The sequence below is a fragment of the Gouania willdenowi genome, chromosome 20 (genome assembly GCF_900634775.1).
Source record: "Gouania willdenowi chromosome 20, fGouWil2.1, whole genome shotgun sequence".
In the NCBI taxonomy this organism is placed as follows: domain Eukaryota; kingdom Metazoa; phylum Chordata; class Actinopteri; order Blenniiformes; family Gobiesocidae; genus Gouania; species Gouania willdenowi.
Genome location: NC_041063.1, coordinates 1,575,536 through 1,594,634, shown reverse-complemented (window position 1 = coordinate 1,594,634; position 19,099 = coordinate 1,575,536). Strand labels below are relative to the sequence as shown.

At 40.1% G+C, this 19,099-nt stretch overlaps 1 protein-coding gene and 1 non-coding gene across 2 annotated transcripts in view; one reads left to right on the top strand and one right to left on the bottom strand.

Annotated features, from left to right (window-relative positions):
• Positions 1–934: 934 nt before the first annotated feature.
• Positions 935–1,006, bottom strand: trnaw-cca (transfer RNA tryptophan (anticodon CCA)). Its single transcript has one exon. It is a non-coding gene; the product is annotated as a tRNA-Trp (tRNA).
• Positions 1,007–7,557: 6,551 nt separating this feature from the next.
• The window catches only part of LOC114454232 (cullin-2), a 53,795-nt gene continuing 42,253 nt past the window's right edge, over positions 7,558–19,099 (top strand). The window contains exons 1-5 of the mRNA XM_028434540.1: positions 7,558–7,677; positions 8,461–8,599; positions 8,728–8,830; positions 9,480–9,574; positions 15,453–15,558. Coding sequence (XP_028290341.1) covers positions 8,481–8,599; positions 8,728–8,830; positions 9,480–9,574; positions 15,453–15,558 — 423 coding nt within the window. The 5' untranslated portion in view covers positions 7,558–7,677; positions 8,461–8,480. The remainder of the gene's footprint in view (positions 7,678–8,460; positions 8,600–8,727; positions 8,831–9,479; positions 9,575–15,452; positions 15,559–19,099) is intronic.

Genomic DNA, 19,099 nt, shown 5'->3' with positions numbered 1-19,099 from the left:
TAGAGCGTTGTGTAAGGTGAGGCATAAATAATTATTGTTCCTTCCAAGAAAAAACAACCCTTATCTAAGAAGCTTTCATTATTAAGGCTGAAAGCCTTTAACCTTTAGTTTAACTTCAACTCTGTCAGTTATTGTGCCATAAGGTGTAAAAAAACTAAATTGATTTTGCTCAGGTGAGCAAGTAAAGAAAATTTATGAGCTCTTTCTTTTGGAAAAATGAATTCCAGTCAGATGTCTTTGGTTTGAAGCTTTATGTATTTCTACTGAGCACCAACACAAAAGCCACAATAAGCACAATGACTAAGCAGCCCCATCTGCAGACTGTAAGAAGTATTACACTGTATCAGTTTCTCTCACGGAATAGAATAATTATCATATTAATTATTAGATTAAAACATGTTCAGCAAATATTAAATGATCATAATTGAAGAAATTACCCCAAAAAATATTTTTAATTGATATAAACTATAATTAGAGTGTAAACTGAAGGTAGTGGCCTGCTAAAGAAATCCCCTTCACAATGAAACAGGTTGAAAACAAAAATAAACACTGTTTTTATGATCATTTGGTGTTTTTTGCGTTGTCTTGTGTGTGTTTTTGGGGTCACTAGGTGCCTTTTTGCTGTCATTTTGAGTGTTGTAAGTTTTTTTTTTTTTTTTTTTTTCTCATTTCGTATATTTTTCTCTTGTTCATTGTGTTATTGTAGTCGTCCTGTGGACTTTTTTTGGGATTTTCTGGTCGTCATTTTCTGTATTTTTTTTTTTTTTTTGTCCTTTTGGGTATTTTTCTCGTCCTTTTGTGCATTATTGGAGTAATTGTGTGTGTTAATTTTGAGGGCCGTTTGTAGACCGTAGGCTAATGGTTGCTTCAAATACTCTAAAAGAATTGTGTTATTAAATAAAGTTTAGGTAAGGAAAAATTGGGACAAAAATATTGACCCCGACGTGATTTGAACACGCAACCTTCTGATCTGGAGTCAGACGCGCTACCGTTGCGCCACGAGGTCTCGTTACAATACTGTAGGGTAGATATTACTATATAGCTTACACAATGTAAACATACGACGGTGGTCTTCTTTTCCCCCTTTTCCAAAAGCGATGAATAAATGTAAAACCATCATCTCAAAGTGGTGTGTACGGTGACAAAAGTATTTTTTCTTTGTATTTTGTTTTTTTTTTTTTTTTTACACCTTGTTTGCATATGCAATCGAAGGTCAACAGTAACACACTGCAATATTTTTGCGACAGCTATGAATGTTTTAATATTGTGTCGTGAGGTGAGATGCACATGGATGGAATGGTGTCGGACTAATGTAGGTCACACACCTGTATATGGTGGGTCGCGGACAGCTGGTCAAATAATCCCCAAAAACTTAACGTCTCTCATGTTGGACTTGTCTTTTATTTTAAAGGGAACTTTTATTTTCCCAGGCATGCTGTGAAATGCATGTTGCAAAGGAAAATATATAGATTTATGTTTTGAAAAATATTCTAACTGCTATTTTTGAAAAACTAAATTTGGTTGGTTGCATTCTAAAGAAAAAGTGGTTTGCGGTTGAATGACCTTGACAAAATTGCGTACCCAGAAAAATATTTAATTTGTGTATATAATAAGTGTTGTAGGAAGGTAGAGTGAGACTTGGCGCCTATGCCAGTCACAGCCTGCAAAATGCAGAGAAGAACTATAGCTCTATGAAGCTGGAGATGTTGGCCATGAAGTGGGCAATGGCTGAATTGTTTTAAGACTATCTCTGGGGCCAGTGTTGCATGGTATTGTCAGATAACAACCCGCTGAGCCACCTGGACATGAGGGTGGCTGAGCTGTCTGCATTTGACTTCAGTGTGAAGTACCGTCCTGACCAAGTAAATAAAAATGCAGATACTCTTTCCAGGCAGAGAACCACAAATTAGGATCAGACTTGCCTGGCACCCCATCTACCTGGAACTGGGGTCTCTGAGGCCATTACTGAGAGGAGTGTTCAACCCCATCCAGCTGTAACGCAGTCTACCATTACCGCCTTAACATCTCACGACCTGCAAGATTTAAAGGTGCTCCAGTGGGCTGTCCCTTTGATTGGGGCCTTTATTAAGTTTTGGAGCCAGCAGAGGGTCCCAAGCCAGCTAGAGAAGGAGGGTTTGATTAAGCAGTGGGAACGTATTGTGCAGAAGGAGGGCCTACTGTATCCTCGGTTATTCAGGGCCGATTGAGGATGAGGGGGTGCTCCAGCTGCTGCTACCAACAGAGAGCCTGAAGGAGGTGGTGTCAAAGAAATTGTACCAAAACCACGGCCATCAGGTTATCCAGAAAACCACAGATGTGGTGAGGCAGCAGTGTTAAAAACTGGTACCAGAGATGTGAGTGGTGTGTGGTAGCAAAATCCACACAACCCCGAACTGCAGAGTTGTGATTGCAAATGATAATTGACACAAGTAATTAAAAGAACATACGAGTAAATGTTGGATTACAAGTTTGCAGTTGTCATCATTTATGACATGAAATTAATTTCACGTGTGTGGATTTTTATTTTTATTTCATATACAAGCTCACGTCATATTCTACAAGTTCATATCACATTCTACAAGCTCTCCCATTTTGCAATATATCTACCTTTATAGTCGTGGGATGGAAAGGTTAAGAACCAATGCTTTAGATGCATGTATACTGTTTATTATTCTGCTTTATTACTGTACACTGTGTCCTTGTGTTTGAAAGGCGCTTACAAAATCAAATGTATAATTTATATGTAATTATTATTATCATTATTATTATCGTTTTAATTAAATTAGGAAGCCTCTACGTATTTTTCCTAATTATTTAAATACATCTAATATTATTTTAAATGGTCAGTTTTCCGGGTACTCCGGCTTCCTCCCACAATCCAAAAACATGACTGTAAGGTTGATTGGAGTCTCTAAATTGCCAATAGGAGTGAATGAGAGTGAGTGGTTGTTTGTCTGTGTTGCCCTGCGCCCAATGAGAGCCGGAGATTGGCACCGGCAGACCACCGCGACCTTGAACAGGAATAAGTGGGTCTGAAATCGAATGAATGAATGAACGGTCCTGAATATCACCCTCTGCTGGTAAAACTAAGGATAGCAGTGCATTCATTTCATGATGAGTTTAATAAAAACAGGAGGCATCCTCTCTAAATAAGTGATTCATTAATTAATAAGGGAGGATACAGGAGGCTTCTTCACTAATTAATTAATCACTTTGACAAGTAAGCTATCAAAAAATTCAGAAAGTTCTCAAGATTTATGCTTGTGCTTTTATCATTTGTAACTTTTAAACTTTTTAATTTTATTTCCCATTAATTTCTTTTGGAAATTTCAGCTTTTTCAAATTTCAAGCTCTTCATCTCCAGCCATTCTTTAACCGATTTTTCAACCTTTAACATGTTCAGCTACTACCTACAAACCATGTCAACCTTTTTCAACCTTATTGCTAATGCTAGTTTAATGCTTAGCTAATTCTAGGTTAGTGCTAATGCTATGTTTGTGGTAAATGGTAAAAATGGTAAATGGACTAGATTTATATAGAGCTTTATCACCACTGAAACAGTCTCAAAGCACTTTACATATCAGCTCATTCACCCAATCACTCTCACATTCACACACTAGTGGGACAGGACTGCCATGCAAGGTGCTAGTCGACCACTGGGAGCAACTTAGGGTTCAGTGTCTTGCCCAAGGACACTTCGACACATAGTCAGGTACTGGGATCGAACCCCCAACCACTCGATCAGAAGACGACCCACTATTTTTTTTTTTTTTTTTTTTTTTTACTTGTCTGCACATGCTGTCAAAGGTCAACACCACAGGAAGTGCAATCATTATGAGACAGCAATGCATATTTTGTTATTGCAATAAAATACATTGATTTATTTTATTGCTTAATTGTGACCATCACCAGCCCTCCCTAAGGAAGGGTAAGAAATCTTTTATTATAGGGAGGATATAAAAAGGGAGAGCAGTGTTACACCTAAGTGGAGGGGGAGGGGGAAGGGGAGGGGAAAGGGAGCAGGGAGGAGAGACTCAAGGCAGGAAATAGAAAAGGTGGGGAAGAATAGACTGTTTTGCAGTGAGGGTGAGATGTGAGGTGGTAAAATAAATTGTGCTTATTATGTTGTGTAATCCAGCCAGTATGGTGACAAGTGTGAAGCTTAGCTATAATGGTGGTGGCTGTGAACAGGGGGAATGAGTGAATGGTAGTACCTAAAGCAGGTATTTGGGATTAACGTGTCTAAGGTTAAGCCCAGTATGAGTTTTATCCCACATCCCAAGGTGTGCCAGTGCATCGTATACCAGTATATGTGCAAAAAAAAACCGCTACTGCAAACCCAGGAACTGCCCTGGGCCCGCAGATGCAGCCAGGCCAGCAGAAAGAGCGGAGGCCAGGGAGCCCCAGGCAACCCCCCCGCGGCCGAGCAACCCCCCAGATGCCCCCAAGATCCCAGGCCGAGAGGGAGCCACCGCCCCCCACACACACATCCGAGGAAGCCCCAAGCAGCCGAGCACCCAGCGCATCCCCCCACCAACCCCTACCCCCAACCCCAAGGCCCCCCGCCAGCAGACGGCCAGAGCCGCGCAGAACGGGCAGCTGGCGGGCGCCCGCCGGTGGGCCCAGAGCTAGCAGAAGGACCCGGAACGGAAGCAGCACCGAGAGCAGCGCCCCCAGGGACGACAACCACGCCCATAGTTGCCGAGGGCACCAAGGAGATGCTGCAAGCCGCCCCGCCGGCCCCCAGGCACACCGACCAGGCACCCCAGAACGCGCCAGATTGCCTTTCCTGCAGAGCCCGGCTCACGGGGCGCCGCCCAAGCCGGGGCCACCCGGGGCCGCACCCGCAGGTATGGCAGGGCGCGGCCCGTACCACCCGCCCTGGAAGACCCCTGCCAGGACCGGCCCAGCCAGCCGGCCAGACCCGCCGGACCCAAAGGGCACCACCGGAGGACAAAGAACCCCCAAGGGCGAGCCCCCGGGCCAGACCTCCGCGGGGGGCACCCCCCCACCCCCCAGCCCACGAACAGGCCACAACCCAGCAAGACCGCGCAGCCCCAGACGGCACAAAGACAGCTGCCCAGGTCCCGCCCCCCACCGGACAGCGCAAGCCATGGGGCAATGCCCCCCCGGCGCAAGAGCGACCGGCGGCCGCCACCACAGGAGAGAGGGACCCCAATGGCACACAATCGATGCGGAGCAACAGCCCCCAGCCAAAGGCACAGAACCCCCCCAGCCGCCAGCCCGCAGATAGCAGGACAGACCTACCAAGTGGCCGATACCGACCTCAACCCCCGGAACAGCTAGAGCCGCCCCCCAGCAAAGAGCACCACCCCGGAGCGCCAAGCAACCCCGCCCCAACCCCGGCGCAGACGCCGGCACCCCCCAGCGCGCCCACCCCCCACACCGGCGCGGCAAGCCGCCCCGGACCCACACGCCGAGAGGCACGCCCCCAAGGCAACTAGGAGATGAGACAAGCGCCAAAAAAATAAAGACGACCCACTACCACCTGAGCCACGGTCGCCCCATTATGCAATAGCTAGGCGAATACTAACACTTGGTTAATGCTATTGCTAGGTTCGTGCTAATGCTAGGTTAGTGCTAATGCTATGTTTATGCTATTGCTAGGCGAATGCTAACGCTTGGTTAATGTTAATGCTAGGTTAGTGCTAATGCTAGGTTAATGTTATAGTTAGGCAAAAGCTAATGCTAGGTTAATGCTAATGCTAGATAAATGCTAATGTTTGGCTAATATGCCATTGCTAGGCTAATGCTAGGTTAATGTTAATGAAAGGCTAATGCTAATCTTTTTGCTCGTGCTAATGCTATGCTAAGTTAATGCAGTGACGCGGGCAAGCACCTCGCTTCAGGAAATTAAATTATTCTAGTTTGCATTATTTTTTTGTATTTAGTAATAACCTGTCATTCTTAAAACAATAAATAGGAGGATATATGAGGATATGCCATCAAAATAATCATCATATTTGTGACAAATGCAACCCTGCTGTACTTTCTTATTTCTTTTAATTAGTTGAAATAAAAAATAAAAATTAGAATTATATGGGATAACAACACCACTATACAATAGGAACTCGTTGCACGGGGCGACCGTGGGTCAGGTGGTAGTGGGTCGTCCTCTGATCGAGAGGTTGGGGGTTCGATACCAGTACCTGACTATGTGTCGAAGTGTCCTTGGGCAAGACACTGAACCCTAAGTTGCTCCCAGTGGTCGACTAGTGCCTTGCATGGCAGTCCTGTCCCACTGGTGTGTGAATGTGAGAGTGATTGGGTGAATGAGCTGATGTGTAAAGCGCTTTGAGACTGCTTCAGTGTGGTGATAAAGCGCTGTATAAATCAAGTCCATTTACCATTTGCTAGATCAATGAATATTAATCACACTGGATACATTGTCCTTGTTTGGTATTGACTTTGAAGGAAAATGCATCAACCTTATAAGACTAAGGTATTAAGAGATGTCTGTCTCCTGTAAACTATCAACAACTATTTATTATTATTTGTGCCATAGTATACTACAGTATATAGTCATTTTAAAGATGTACATCCTTGTTTTAATCTGAAATAAAATTAGAGTGGTCAAAAACGGAGAGGAAAAAGTGGTGAAAATGGTTCAAAGCGTCAATATTAGCTAAAAAGTGGCAGAAATTATTGGAGGGAAGACCATTGCAATTTAATTTAAAAAGTAGGAACAATTAGTTTAAACTGGCAAATAATAGACATGACAAATTGTTAATGTGGTTACATTTGGTAAAGTAAGCATGAAATATGATGAAAAGAGATTAAAATGACAATAATGGGTCAACTTAACATATGCAACATTAGGTAGAAAAGTGGTAGAAAGGGTTTATAAGTGCCCAAAATATCTTGAAAGTTGAAAAATGTGCAGAAAAGGCATTGAAATTTGATGGAGAAGTGGCATAAATTGATGTAATGAGCCAAAATAGATTACAATTATGGCAAGTTTGGTGTCGTTGTAGAAAAAGGGTAAAACAGATCGCTATATATATATATATATATATATATATATATATATATAGTTCTCGCGACTCCGCAATGGGGTCCTGACCCCAAGTTTGAGAACACTGGCTTATACCGCCTATTGGTTCCTTTATCAGTGCACTTACTTGTGGTTTCTTTTTCTTTCTTTTTTTTTAGAAGAAGAAATATACGGTAAGTTTTTGAAAACTGTGCTGGAAAACTGTGTATTAAAAATCGAAGAGGCCGTTCTTATTTGTGGATTTATTGTGAGGATTAATTTGTAAACTATGTGATTGAAATAAGGATAAAACAAATTAAAACAATTCTCAAATATTTGTGTTTGTCATCAGGGCTTTTCCTCAGACGTTGCCGTAGTTTGGGGCAATACCACTGAGACATGGGGGCTTTTGAAAACTGGATCCTCTAAATTTGCCCGTAACCTTTTTTTATCACCTGCGACTTTATACTAAATAATACATAATAATGTATTTTTTTAATCCATTTCTGGTTTTATTGAACACATATTACTTTGGTTGAAGTTATGATTGCCAATAATACACCCCCCGGTAACAGTTCAATGGTAGAATCCAAAAAGCAGGGAAGCCCAGTGAGTGAGAAGAACAACCCTGTGACAGCAGCGGAGAAACCGGACTTTTTACAACAACTCAGTCCTCCACTGAGGTACGTTATATCCTCAAGTCCTCTCCTGGCCTCAGCCCCCTGTTCTGTTTCACACTAGTGACATGTGTTGCCAAGCTGCCAGTGCAAACGTGGAGTGAAATGTGGAGAAGATGCGAATTTGCTAGCGGTAGCTGAGTTACGGCTAGCTAGCTAGCTAGAATGAACCGTGTGTACACGGGCAGGAAGCACTAGCATGCTAGCGAGACATTACATAGCATTTTAGCTAGCCTTCCTATTTTGGGATTGGCATTCCGCTAGCATGTAACCTCAATTTTGCTGACTCTGTCGTAGTTTTTATTAAAGCAGACACTGCGTAGTAATAACACAGTCTTATTATAAGTGTGTATGATTAAATTATGGCTATTAATGAAACAGAAAACAGCATAGTGATTTGGCAATCTTATCCAGGGACGTGAAAGCGACTGGTATGGATGGCGACAAACAGTCACAGGGCCGATATTTTCCTCTTGACATACTGTCAATAAACTTTAAACAATTTATGTTGTGAAATGTGAATCCTTTGTGTGATTATTTGCACTTTGGCTATGACTTAATGTAATATTACTGCTGCTGCTGTTGCTGTAGTTGTAGTTGACATGTGAGCAAATGTTTTGATAGTGATGCAGACATTTCTGACCATGTTTCTGATGTATTTCCCTTGACTGATATTGAATTTTAGGTTCCTTTATTGATTGTTACACGTTATCTTCGCTAACCTTATTTTTATTTCATAATTTTGGCACTGTCTTCATTTAATTCACCAGTGTATTCTTGTCTTTTCAGATTGTAGGGGAATTTGTACAATGTCCTTAAAACCTCGGGTGGTGGATTTTGACGAGACATGGAACAAGTTACTCACCACAATCAAGGCTGTTGTGATGCTGGACCATGTAGAAAGAGCCACTTGGAACGATCGCTTTTCGTATCCTGTCTGATTTGTCATAGTAATCTTTCTTTGTTATTGCATGTATTGAACCTCCATAGGTACTGGTACATAAATATGCATATCTGTGCACATTAAGGCTTGTTCTTCCTTAATTCTTCCACCAGTGACATTTATGCCTTGTGCGTTGCATATCCAGAGCCTCTCGGTGAACGACTATATACAGAGACCAAGTCTTTTCTTGAGAATCATGTGAGGCAGTTGTATAAGGTAAGCACTCACAACTAAGGGTTTAAGAAAAAATCTATTCGGCGATCTATCGTAAAATTTCACTGTGCGATTATCGTGTAAATCCCAAAATTTTCCAAATTGATTTCTTTCAACATGTTTTTAAAGGACAAAAAAAAAAATTTAATTGTGCTAACGTGATTTGCAGGTAAGCGCCCAGTTACTATGTGTCAGTGAACCACCATCAGACCTTGTTAATCTACCTCACTACTCAATACATTTTAGCTGGAAGTTGATGACACTTTATTTTCATAAAACATACTGGACAGTTTCATAGATTTATATAATTTATTTTTAATAATCAGAATCTGCTGTCGAAGCAAAAGTTACTTTTTTAAAAAATGTAATTTGTTTGATAAACATAACACTTGTTTTTGATGTTTGCACTTGAATTACAGTTAGTTACAATTTACTTGTTCTTGCAAGTTTAAAAAAAATAAAAAACATTGTATTTTATACAATTTTTTTCTTGTAAAGGTGAAATGTGTAATTATTGACATCACAATGTATATCGTGTCATTTAATATCGGGATAATTGTTTATCTTATCAGCAGATTCATGGCAATGCACACCCCTAACTCACTACGCTGCCGACTCATCTTTTATTTTGTTTGTTTTTGGTTTTTTTTAGAAAGTCCTGGAGTCGGAGGAGAAGGTTTTAGTGATGTACTACAGATACTGGGATGAGTACAGCAAAGGAGCAGACTACATGGACTGCTTGTACAGGTAAACATGGCTGCTGGAGATGAGTAAGGGTGTAATGATTCATGTATTAGATCGATTAATCAATTCATGCTCTCACAATCCAACTGGACTTTATATGGATGTGTTTTAATATTAAAGACGTTATGTTAAACAAAACCCTAATATGTATGCAGGGTTCTCACTAGCGCTGTTGAGCGTAGGGACCCACGTCTTTGTAATTTTGCTCCCCTATGGAGCGATGGCGCCTCCCACGTTCAGTTTTCTGCAGCGTAGGGGGGATTTCTGTTGTTGTTTTTTTTAAATCAGTACAATCTGCATAACCGAGAAACGCATACATCAGCCACACTGTCTATTTAATATAGGCGATTGACTCGGATGCTCCTGTCTTTACCTGAGGACCCCGAGAACCCCTGCCGCCATTTAGCTACCCCCGATGCTGCCTGTGTGATCCTCCGCTTGGTAACTGTGAAAATTACCGTGCAATATAAACATTGTAGTTTCAATTATGTAGCATCACATGAAGTTGCTCTTCATGTTTATAACTCACAACAGATCATTCAACATCTGTGCGCACTAGGCTGGGCGGTAAACGCTAATACCGTATTACCACCCAAGCCTACTGCAAACAGATGTGAATATTGTCGGACAGGTTCGGGTTGTGTTCTCTCGGGCTGGGTCTTTTTTTATCGGCCCACCCTCCACGCGTGTGTGCGCGCACTGGTCCTCCGTGTGTGTGTGTGCGCGTGTCCTCCTTGTTTGTGTATGTGTGTGTGTGTGTGTGTGTTCCAATATTACTACAGGTCTCACATAATACCTCATTTAATTTTGAAAAGCGCATCCTGAAATCAGGCTTTTGTCATATAAATTGTTATTTCTGATTTCTATTTTTACGTGTCTTTCCCAGCAGTCCACCTATGTTATTGTTTTATATTGTTCCTCAACAGGATAGGTAAAATTCTGAGACACATTTCACTGTAGGGCTACATTGTATAATACATTACATCAGTGGTTCCCAATTTTTTTGCGTCGTGACCCTATTTTAATATCACACATTTTTTCTTTCTTTCTTGATTTAGCTTTTGATTTATATTGAGAAGGTGAAAGTATAGAATATTAAGATTGTTTTGTGTGTTGTGTTATGATTATCTACATGGAGACACGACTCCAAGGTTGAAAAACACTCCATTACATGTTTTTTAGGTGTGCAGCGGTAGGGGGTTGATGGCTTCAGGTTAAATGTCTGAAGAGGTACGGGACTGGGAAGAGTTTGGGAACCACTGCTCTAGACCAAATGTGTCAAACTCAAGGCCCGGAGGCCAAATCCGGTCATTTGGAGCATCCAATTCAGCCCACAGGAGAAAGTAAAAATGACAGAGAAAACAGGAATCATTGTGTGAATGAAACTCAACAATATTTGCAGGGGTTTACAGTTTTCCCAGTGCTTATATCACATTATGGCAGTTATTTTTAATGTTAAACTGTTGAGGAAAAAAATCTAAATTCTTACAAAATCTTTCAATTTTCCTGAGATTATTCCGTAACTTTTTCCTTAATTAAATAGAAATTTGTCCCAAAATCAAGGACATTTAAAGAAAAGACCCTGTTGGTACTGATATGTCACTTATTGTTTGGCTATTGTCGGTTTCTTACACATTTTTTATTTTATGTATACGTAGAAGTGCAAACAAGGGCACGATAAATGAAATGACTAATTTTCCTGCATAAAATATGTGGCCACTGAACTAGAATGAGTTAGACAGCCCTGCTCTAGACTGAGTAATTACCTGCTGTTTGCCTCAAGGGATTTCCTTTACACGCATCATTCGTTTGTAAAAGCTGTACATCACACCTAGTTTATTTACAAACACACCTGTTTACCATTCCGTTAAGTAAGATACTTCGCTCGTCTCTGTAGTGTTCATGTGAATGTGTTTATTAACTATTAACTCTGCAGAGGGTTAATGACAGCATTTAAATGGAGGGTAGGTAATTTTCAAAAGCTAGCATGATTTTGAATGTAGCCTCTCCGACGGCTCCGCCTTTAACCCCCTTGCCCCCCCCCCCCCCCCGTGCTCCGTCTCACTCACATGCACGAGCACAGTTGCTGCAGAAGGAGCAGAACTAAGCTCATCGTTTGTATTGTGTAGAAACGTTGTTGTCTCATGTCTCATTCAGCAATAAATAAACAATAAACTTTACCATCATATATGTTAAAAAACATGACCAAAAACTCTGTTTTAACTCTGTCAGCAGTGACGTGCTTTCAGTGTGAGCTCGTGCATGCGAGGGATCAAGAACGAGCAGGGAGAAAGGGAGACGTGATTGGTTAAAAAAACACTTCGTTTTTTTCCCATTGGTCGAAGTTATTACAGGTTTACAGCTGCTACAGAAGATGGATTTTCTTCTTATGTTTTTTCAGAGCACATAAGATCAGGACATAAAGACAATTTCAACCAAAAATTTAAAAAGTGTATCTGGAGAAAATTGCCTACCCTAGCTTTAATGTAGGTGGTTAATTTAAGGGCTTCCAGCCAAAAAATAATAGACATATAAATGCACTAGTGGTGTACTAGTATTCTGAATAAGAGACAGGAGTTCATTTATCTCATTCACATCATCATGCAACGCAAACTGAGTTTGCCTAGAGTGGATGCAAGATTAGTTTTCTCCATTATTTAAGTCTCTTGTCTGAGGAGTTTTAATCAGCAGCAGCTTTCTTTCTTTTCTGATGCTCAACATATTTCTAAGAATCTTTCTTTTTTTTTTCTTCTTTTTCTTTGTTCTTCAATATCTTCTTTCTCGTAATAGCTCAAAAACGTTCATTATGTCTTCTTACTACTGTAGACAGTTTCTGGTTCTTTTTTCCAGACATTAAATTTCTTTGACAGTTTCGGCGATGTCGCGAAAAAAGGTGAAGAGTAACATCTGTCATTTACTTTTACACTTAATGTCTGGAAAAAAGAACCAAATACGTCTACAATTTCTACTTTCTATGCTTCTTTTTCTTCTTTTTTTCTTCATGAATTTTGGTTTGTTCAGGGGGTTTTATGCTCCATAGTAGAGGCTGGGAATTTCTACAGGGTCATTCTATTTCATTTCAACAAATTTTCTGAACATCCCATGCACTTTGGTTTCCAAAAAATGTTATTTTTTTACCATTTGTTTTTTAATAATCCAATAGCCACACTGTACATTTTTTGTTTGATTGGATGAATACTTTTTGAGATATGGACGATGAGGGGTATATGTTTATGCTCATTCTTATTTTATTCTTCCATTTTGAGCTTCCAATATTTCAGGAACTACATCACATTGGAAACTGACATTTTTTTAAGAAAAATTTACTGAATAATAAAAAGAACAGACAAAAAACAACAAAATGCACAAAATTAAACCAAAAACACACACTAAGGGAGAAAAATACTTTCTATTTCCAGCAACATGCAAAACAACAACAAAAACACACTAAATGAGAAAAGATTACACAAGACCACTACAGAATACACAAAAATAACCACACATAACCAAACAACACCGAAAACACACACACTGAGATAGAATCATTTAAACTATACCAACAACACACAAAAACAACAAAAATACACAAATTAAGAGAAAAGAACATGGAAACAACAACAAAATACACTAAATCACTCCAAAAACACACAAAATGATGATAGAAATGATCTCGATTAGAACATGAACTGCAAATACAAGGATCAGTGTTGGTTCCACATCAGGAGAGAGATGACCATAAATGATAAAAACTATAAAAATAAATGTATTCAGGAGACACTAAATACTGTTTCATTACACTTATTTACAAAATGAGATTATTTTAAATGTGTGTTATTACTCATTCATTCCATCATTATGCTTCATAAGGAGGTACTTGCATTCAAAAGTAAGAGAATAGGGGTACTTGAGCCAAACGGTTTGAGAACCACTGTTTTAAGAGAGTAGGTAGAGTTGTATTATTTATACCAAAGTTCAGCATCCTATGTGATGTAGTTCCTGAGATATTGGAAGCTGAAAATGGAGGAACAATAAGACGAGCAAAATATGACACATTTCCCCCCTCACTAAATTGTCTATATCTCAAAAAGTATTCATCCCATCAAACAAAAATTTACAGTGGAGCCTGGGGTATCTGCCCTGATTTTGTTTCCACACACCAGTGACTCTGTAGGGTCACATTTGCTTCGGTCTTTAATGTAATCCTTTATTTCGTCGAAACTGGATCCTCTTTGCACAGCAGAATGAGTGTGCGGATGAGAGACAGGTTGATGCTGCCGTCTGCTATGCATGTGGACTGAGCACATGCGGCGTTGCGTTGACAGCGGCGAGAGTTAACAGGGAAAAAAGCCTGTCTACTTACAAAATATATCAGTAGCCTACATTATTAAAATCGCACAAATGTCACCCATTATAATTGTATTATTTTGCAAATAATTAACAACTTTTAATGCTGAAATTGAAAGTCAAAGTCTCTGCATATTTAATAAGTTTGGTCGACCAATGAAAATCTTTGTCAACCACGACGGCATCGACCAATTAGTCGACTAAACGACCAAAGTTGGCAGCCCGAGTCTCTTGTTTTCCCATACTCTTCATCAGTTTTCTGAAAGTTGTTGCAGCCTTGCCTATTACGTTGATCATCCAATGATGTGGTGGAAGTAGGGCTGTAATGATTCACTCAACTCCCGATACGATTTGATTCACGCTACTGGGTTCACGATACGATTCTCTCACGATTTTTTTTACAAAATGGGACTATAGGAAAATGATGACTTTTGAAAAAAACTATACTGTTTTCCTTTTATTTTTTTATTGTCAAAAGAATCCCTTGATAAACTATTCAAAACAATGCAATTTAACTAAAAATAAATCTTGAATGAAATAAATAAAGGAATAATACAAATAAAGAAGAAGCCTATTAATTGAAATTCTGGTTCTATAGTAAACAATGCAAAACTGCATAATAGTTCCTTTTCTTTTTAAAAGTGCAACTGAAAATGTATTTTTGTGCCTTAACAATTGGACTTAAAAAACAGTCATTTCACTGTAATTATGTCATATATTTGTTTGGACCAGCAGAGGGCGCTGATAACCCAGTGGTCGGTTGGCATGCAGATATCTTTCAGTGAAGAAGAAATGCTACGCTAGCAGGCAGAGCTAATAGAAAAACTTGACTTTTACAGATATTCACGTAATATTGCAGATATTTTTTCGGCGTTAAAGGGGTAAGGAATCATTTATGAACATGTTTAAAAGTAGAAGGCGGCCAGAAAGAAAGTATTAGCAGATTCTGCTCGCAGCCAGCACTTCTGGATAGCGCCCTCTGCTGGTTAAAAAAAGTACTGATTCAATTTTCACATTATCGATGTCAATCGTGATACCTATGTATCGATTTTTAACTGCCTTACGATTAATCGTTACATCCCTAGGTGGAAGTGATAGTAGATCTTAGGTAGCAGATCTTGTTCACAGTCTCAAATTCTTTCCATCCAGCATTGTGACCTTGCTACGTGGCTTCTTGCGGTAGAATTCTTGATGCCTATAATAATTATATTAGAAACAAGGGTGTGTGTTGAAGAAGGATTGTAACTATCTCATGTATCTTTTAATGGTTTTGTCTCTCGCTTTTCTTTCTTCTTCCTTTCTTTCAGTCTTTCTTTCTTTCTATTCTCCTTCTTTGCTTGTGTTTGTGTACACCACATTGCATTGTTTGGAGTAATATCCTATTCCTAACATGTAGTGTTTTTAATGTCCAATGTGTATCATCATTTTCAGGTAGCATAGGTTCATTAGAGGGAAATAATGGTGAAAATATTTTTATTTACTCCCTTCAGAGATAAATACAAAATAATGAGATCGATATTTTCTTTTCATTCATCAGATACCTGAATACACAGTTCATCAAGAAGAACAAACTGACAGAAGCAGACTTGCAGTACGGCTACGGGGGAGTGGACATGAACGAACCACTGATGGAGATCGGAGAGGTAATAGGCCACACCCACCACTATTACAAGCACTTCTACAAAACGAGTGAAATTCAAACAGATGGGATTAAGCATCCAAGTCTGCAGCTTTTGTCCTGTCTGTGTTAGAGCTGCACGATTATGGTCTAAATGATAACCATTGATTAATTGGATCAATATTGTAAGTAATCACGATTATTCATCCTGTTAGGGAAAACGTCTGTATTTATTTATTTTAACCCTCTGGAGTCCAGGGTATAACTGGCCGTTTTTGACTACTTTTGATATTACCTTTATATCTCACCTTAAAAACGGCTTAGCTTGCCTTGTTTGGTATCAGTTTTTTCAGCACAACTTCAGCTATATGAATTTGTAGTTAATTGACCATATTACCATACTGTATATTTGATGAATGGGAATGCAGTGTAATTATCAATAACGTATGTACAATTTTACAAAAAAAAATTTCATATACATAAAAAAAAAGGAAAGGAAATGCCTCAGGCGTTTTCCACATTTATTTTATTTATTTTTTCAAATTATTTGTGCCACTAAAACAAACCGTTATTGTCCGCAATAAGACAGAGGGACTCATCACAGGCCTGACACCTCAGAGTGTGTCCCATCTCCTGTTGTCCACTTGGAGGCAAAGCCTGCACTTCAGTCTGCCTTTGGGGGCTTTCTGGGTATCATCTGTGTCTTTGTACCAGTGGATGATGATGCACATTGTTCTGACTGTGTCAGGACCAGAAAAACATTAGACACAGATCCTTTGGACTATGGGAGGACACTGTCCTTATCTGGACTCCTGCTGTTGTCCTTCCTCAGAGTCACAGCCTCCCTTGTCTGCAGAGCTCAGCTCAGGGGGCGGAGCCTCTGCTACCTGAGCAGCTGTGATCAGTCTGTTACATATTCCATGTTCTCTCCTCTATATAGCTGTCTGTAAGAGTAGAACATTTGTTTTCCTCTATAAACAAGAGAATTCAACGACTTAATCGTCCTCCTAAGTCCTTATAGTGACGCTCAGCATCCCCCTCATCGTCTCCATATATTCCGTCTAACTTCACTAACTTCACCGCTTCCTCAGCAACCAAACGTCATGAATTGTCATTGAATTTTGATTGGTTGATGTTGTGTATTTTTTTTTTTGAGTATCCGCTGGACACAGACACAGATTTAGTGAAGCAACATTAGCTTTAAGCCTGAAATATGCTACAGCGTCAGGACCTGTCACAGTAGCATATAATATCAGGCTTTAGCCATCATTCATTTATCGTATTTGAGTTTGTGATGTTTTTTTCAGGTGGTTGAACAGATTGGTTGTGATTGGCAGACACAACTGTGCTGCACTCTTTACATTTGACTTGTTTAACGTCACTTGCCCTGAATCCGAAACAAGTCCAGACTAGAGATGCTCATGGTTAACCAATAACAAAAACTTAAAACTAAATGTAATACTAAACCATCCAGTTTTTTTGACTCACATCCACATTAAATTTATGGGGTATTATCATGTCAACTTGTTGCTGAGAGTCACACAGGTTGTTTGTGCCCCGAGTGCCGACACACGCGGCCCGACCTGTCTGGTTTCGTCGGACTCGGGTCAGGTATGATATCCCTCTTGTGTGAGAGAGAGTCTAATGGTACGTTCACATCAAACGCGTTTTGGGCGTCAAAATCGTGCCTTGCGTGTAGTTGGACGCTTGGGCTGATTGAATACAGACGCATGTGACCATGATGAAGATGCTTTGGATGCATGTCGAGGGGAGGGGATTCTCTGTTGCCGGTGGTGTTCATACAATGGATGATATTGTGGCGATCATTTACGTTCATAATTCACCCAGTGACTGTGAAGTGGTGGGGAACATTGTGTTGAGAAGGCGGTGTTTCCGGTCTGATGTATTTTGGTGTGACTCAGTGTGTCCACTGTGATGTCAGAGGGCTATAGAGAAGTGTGGGTGAATGGAGAATAAAGTTTGGAGTTCCGTGCTGCTCCCGTTCATCGGCTCTACATTATCGAGAGAGTGGCTTGCTTCGTTTGCGCTTCGGTGCTGTTTGTGGATTCACCAGAGCTGCGTTCGGACGAGAGTCGCTTTCAGCGCTACTTCCGTCTGTCTCGGGCCCAGTTTGACGACCTGCTGACCGCATCAGCGCTCGCATCTTCTACCAGGACACCAACTACAGGCGCTTTATTCCAGCAGAAGAGCACCTGTCCATCTTTCTCCGGTTAGTGTTTTTTTTCCTCATTATTCTGAATTTGTCACAGTTGGGGAACGCTCCTGAATGGTCGACCCGCCGCGATATGCCTCCAAATGTTCAACAATCCACACTCCACGCACGTCAAAAGCGTCCGCCACGCGAAAAGCTTCAAAACGCGCCGCACAGGAGGAGCGGGATGTGCAGCGGGACCTCCGACACTCCCTAGAGGCACGTCCACCATATATTGTGAATGTACACCTGCCGCTTTCGACGCGTTTTGTGTGAATACGCCATAAGGCTAGGTTTACACTGCAGGCAAATGCAACCCAAATCCGATCTTTTTGCCCATACGCGACCTGTATCCAATCTGAACAGCACAATTCCGAATCATTTTGAATCTGTGTACCCTTAGTTCTTTGGTTATTCCATTTTAAAACCAAATCAAAATAACAAATAAATGGTGTGGTTACTGACTTAATTCCTAAACAGAAATACAGAAAAACCAAAAACCAGATAAGCAGTGTTTTTCTGTTTCAAAAAAAATCTTGTTCTGTTTGTGAGATATTTGCATATTTACGGGGTAATTAGAGCGAGAACTAAAGTCCACTACACCTGGTTTACCTCCACAAGTCCTGGACCAGGTCTCCTCACACAGTTGGACTGTTTAGGATTTATTTCAGAAGTTTTCTGGTGGATGTTTCAGCTCGTATAAAGCTGCTCACGTTTTAAGCTAATTGTTTTATGATGTAGACAATCTTAACAGTGTTACATTCCAAATAGTATCCAAATAACCAGGTGACTATCGACTGTGAGGCTGGTGTGAGGAACAATAGATGTTAGAACTTCTACTATTTGACACTTTTGCAAAAACAATTACAGCTTTTTTGAGGGCACATTATAATACTGTGAGCCATTAACAGCAGCCGTCAACACACATGGAAGTTGATCACTAGAAATGAGGAGCACCAGCCGATTGATTACACCACCTCTGGTTTCTTTAATCACATATCATGTGCATGTCTTGCATCACATCCATATATATATATATATATATATATATATTTTTTTTTTTTAAATTTATTTATGTATTAATAACGTAAACGTTTCAATTCACCAGTTCTGTCAGTCCTCCCTATGTGGTGAGATTAAAATATAAAGCGCTCATCCTAGTTTCCCTGTAAATATACAGATATTTCACAAACAGAACAAGATTTAATTTTAAAACAGAAAAATGCTTCTTGTCTGGTTTTCTGTTTTGGTTTTAAGTCAGTAAAACAAAATAACCACACCCTTTGTTTTTATTTTGATTTGGTTTTAAAATGGAATAGCCGAACAACGAACAGTACATGAATTATTTTTATAT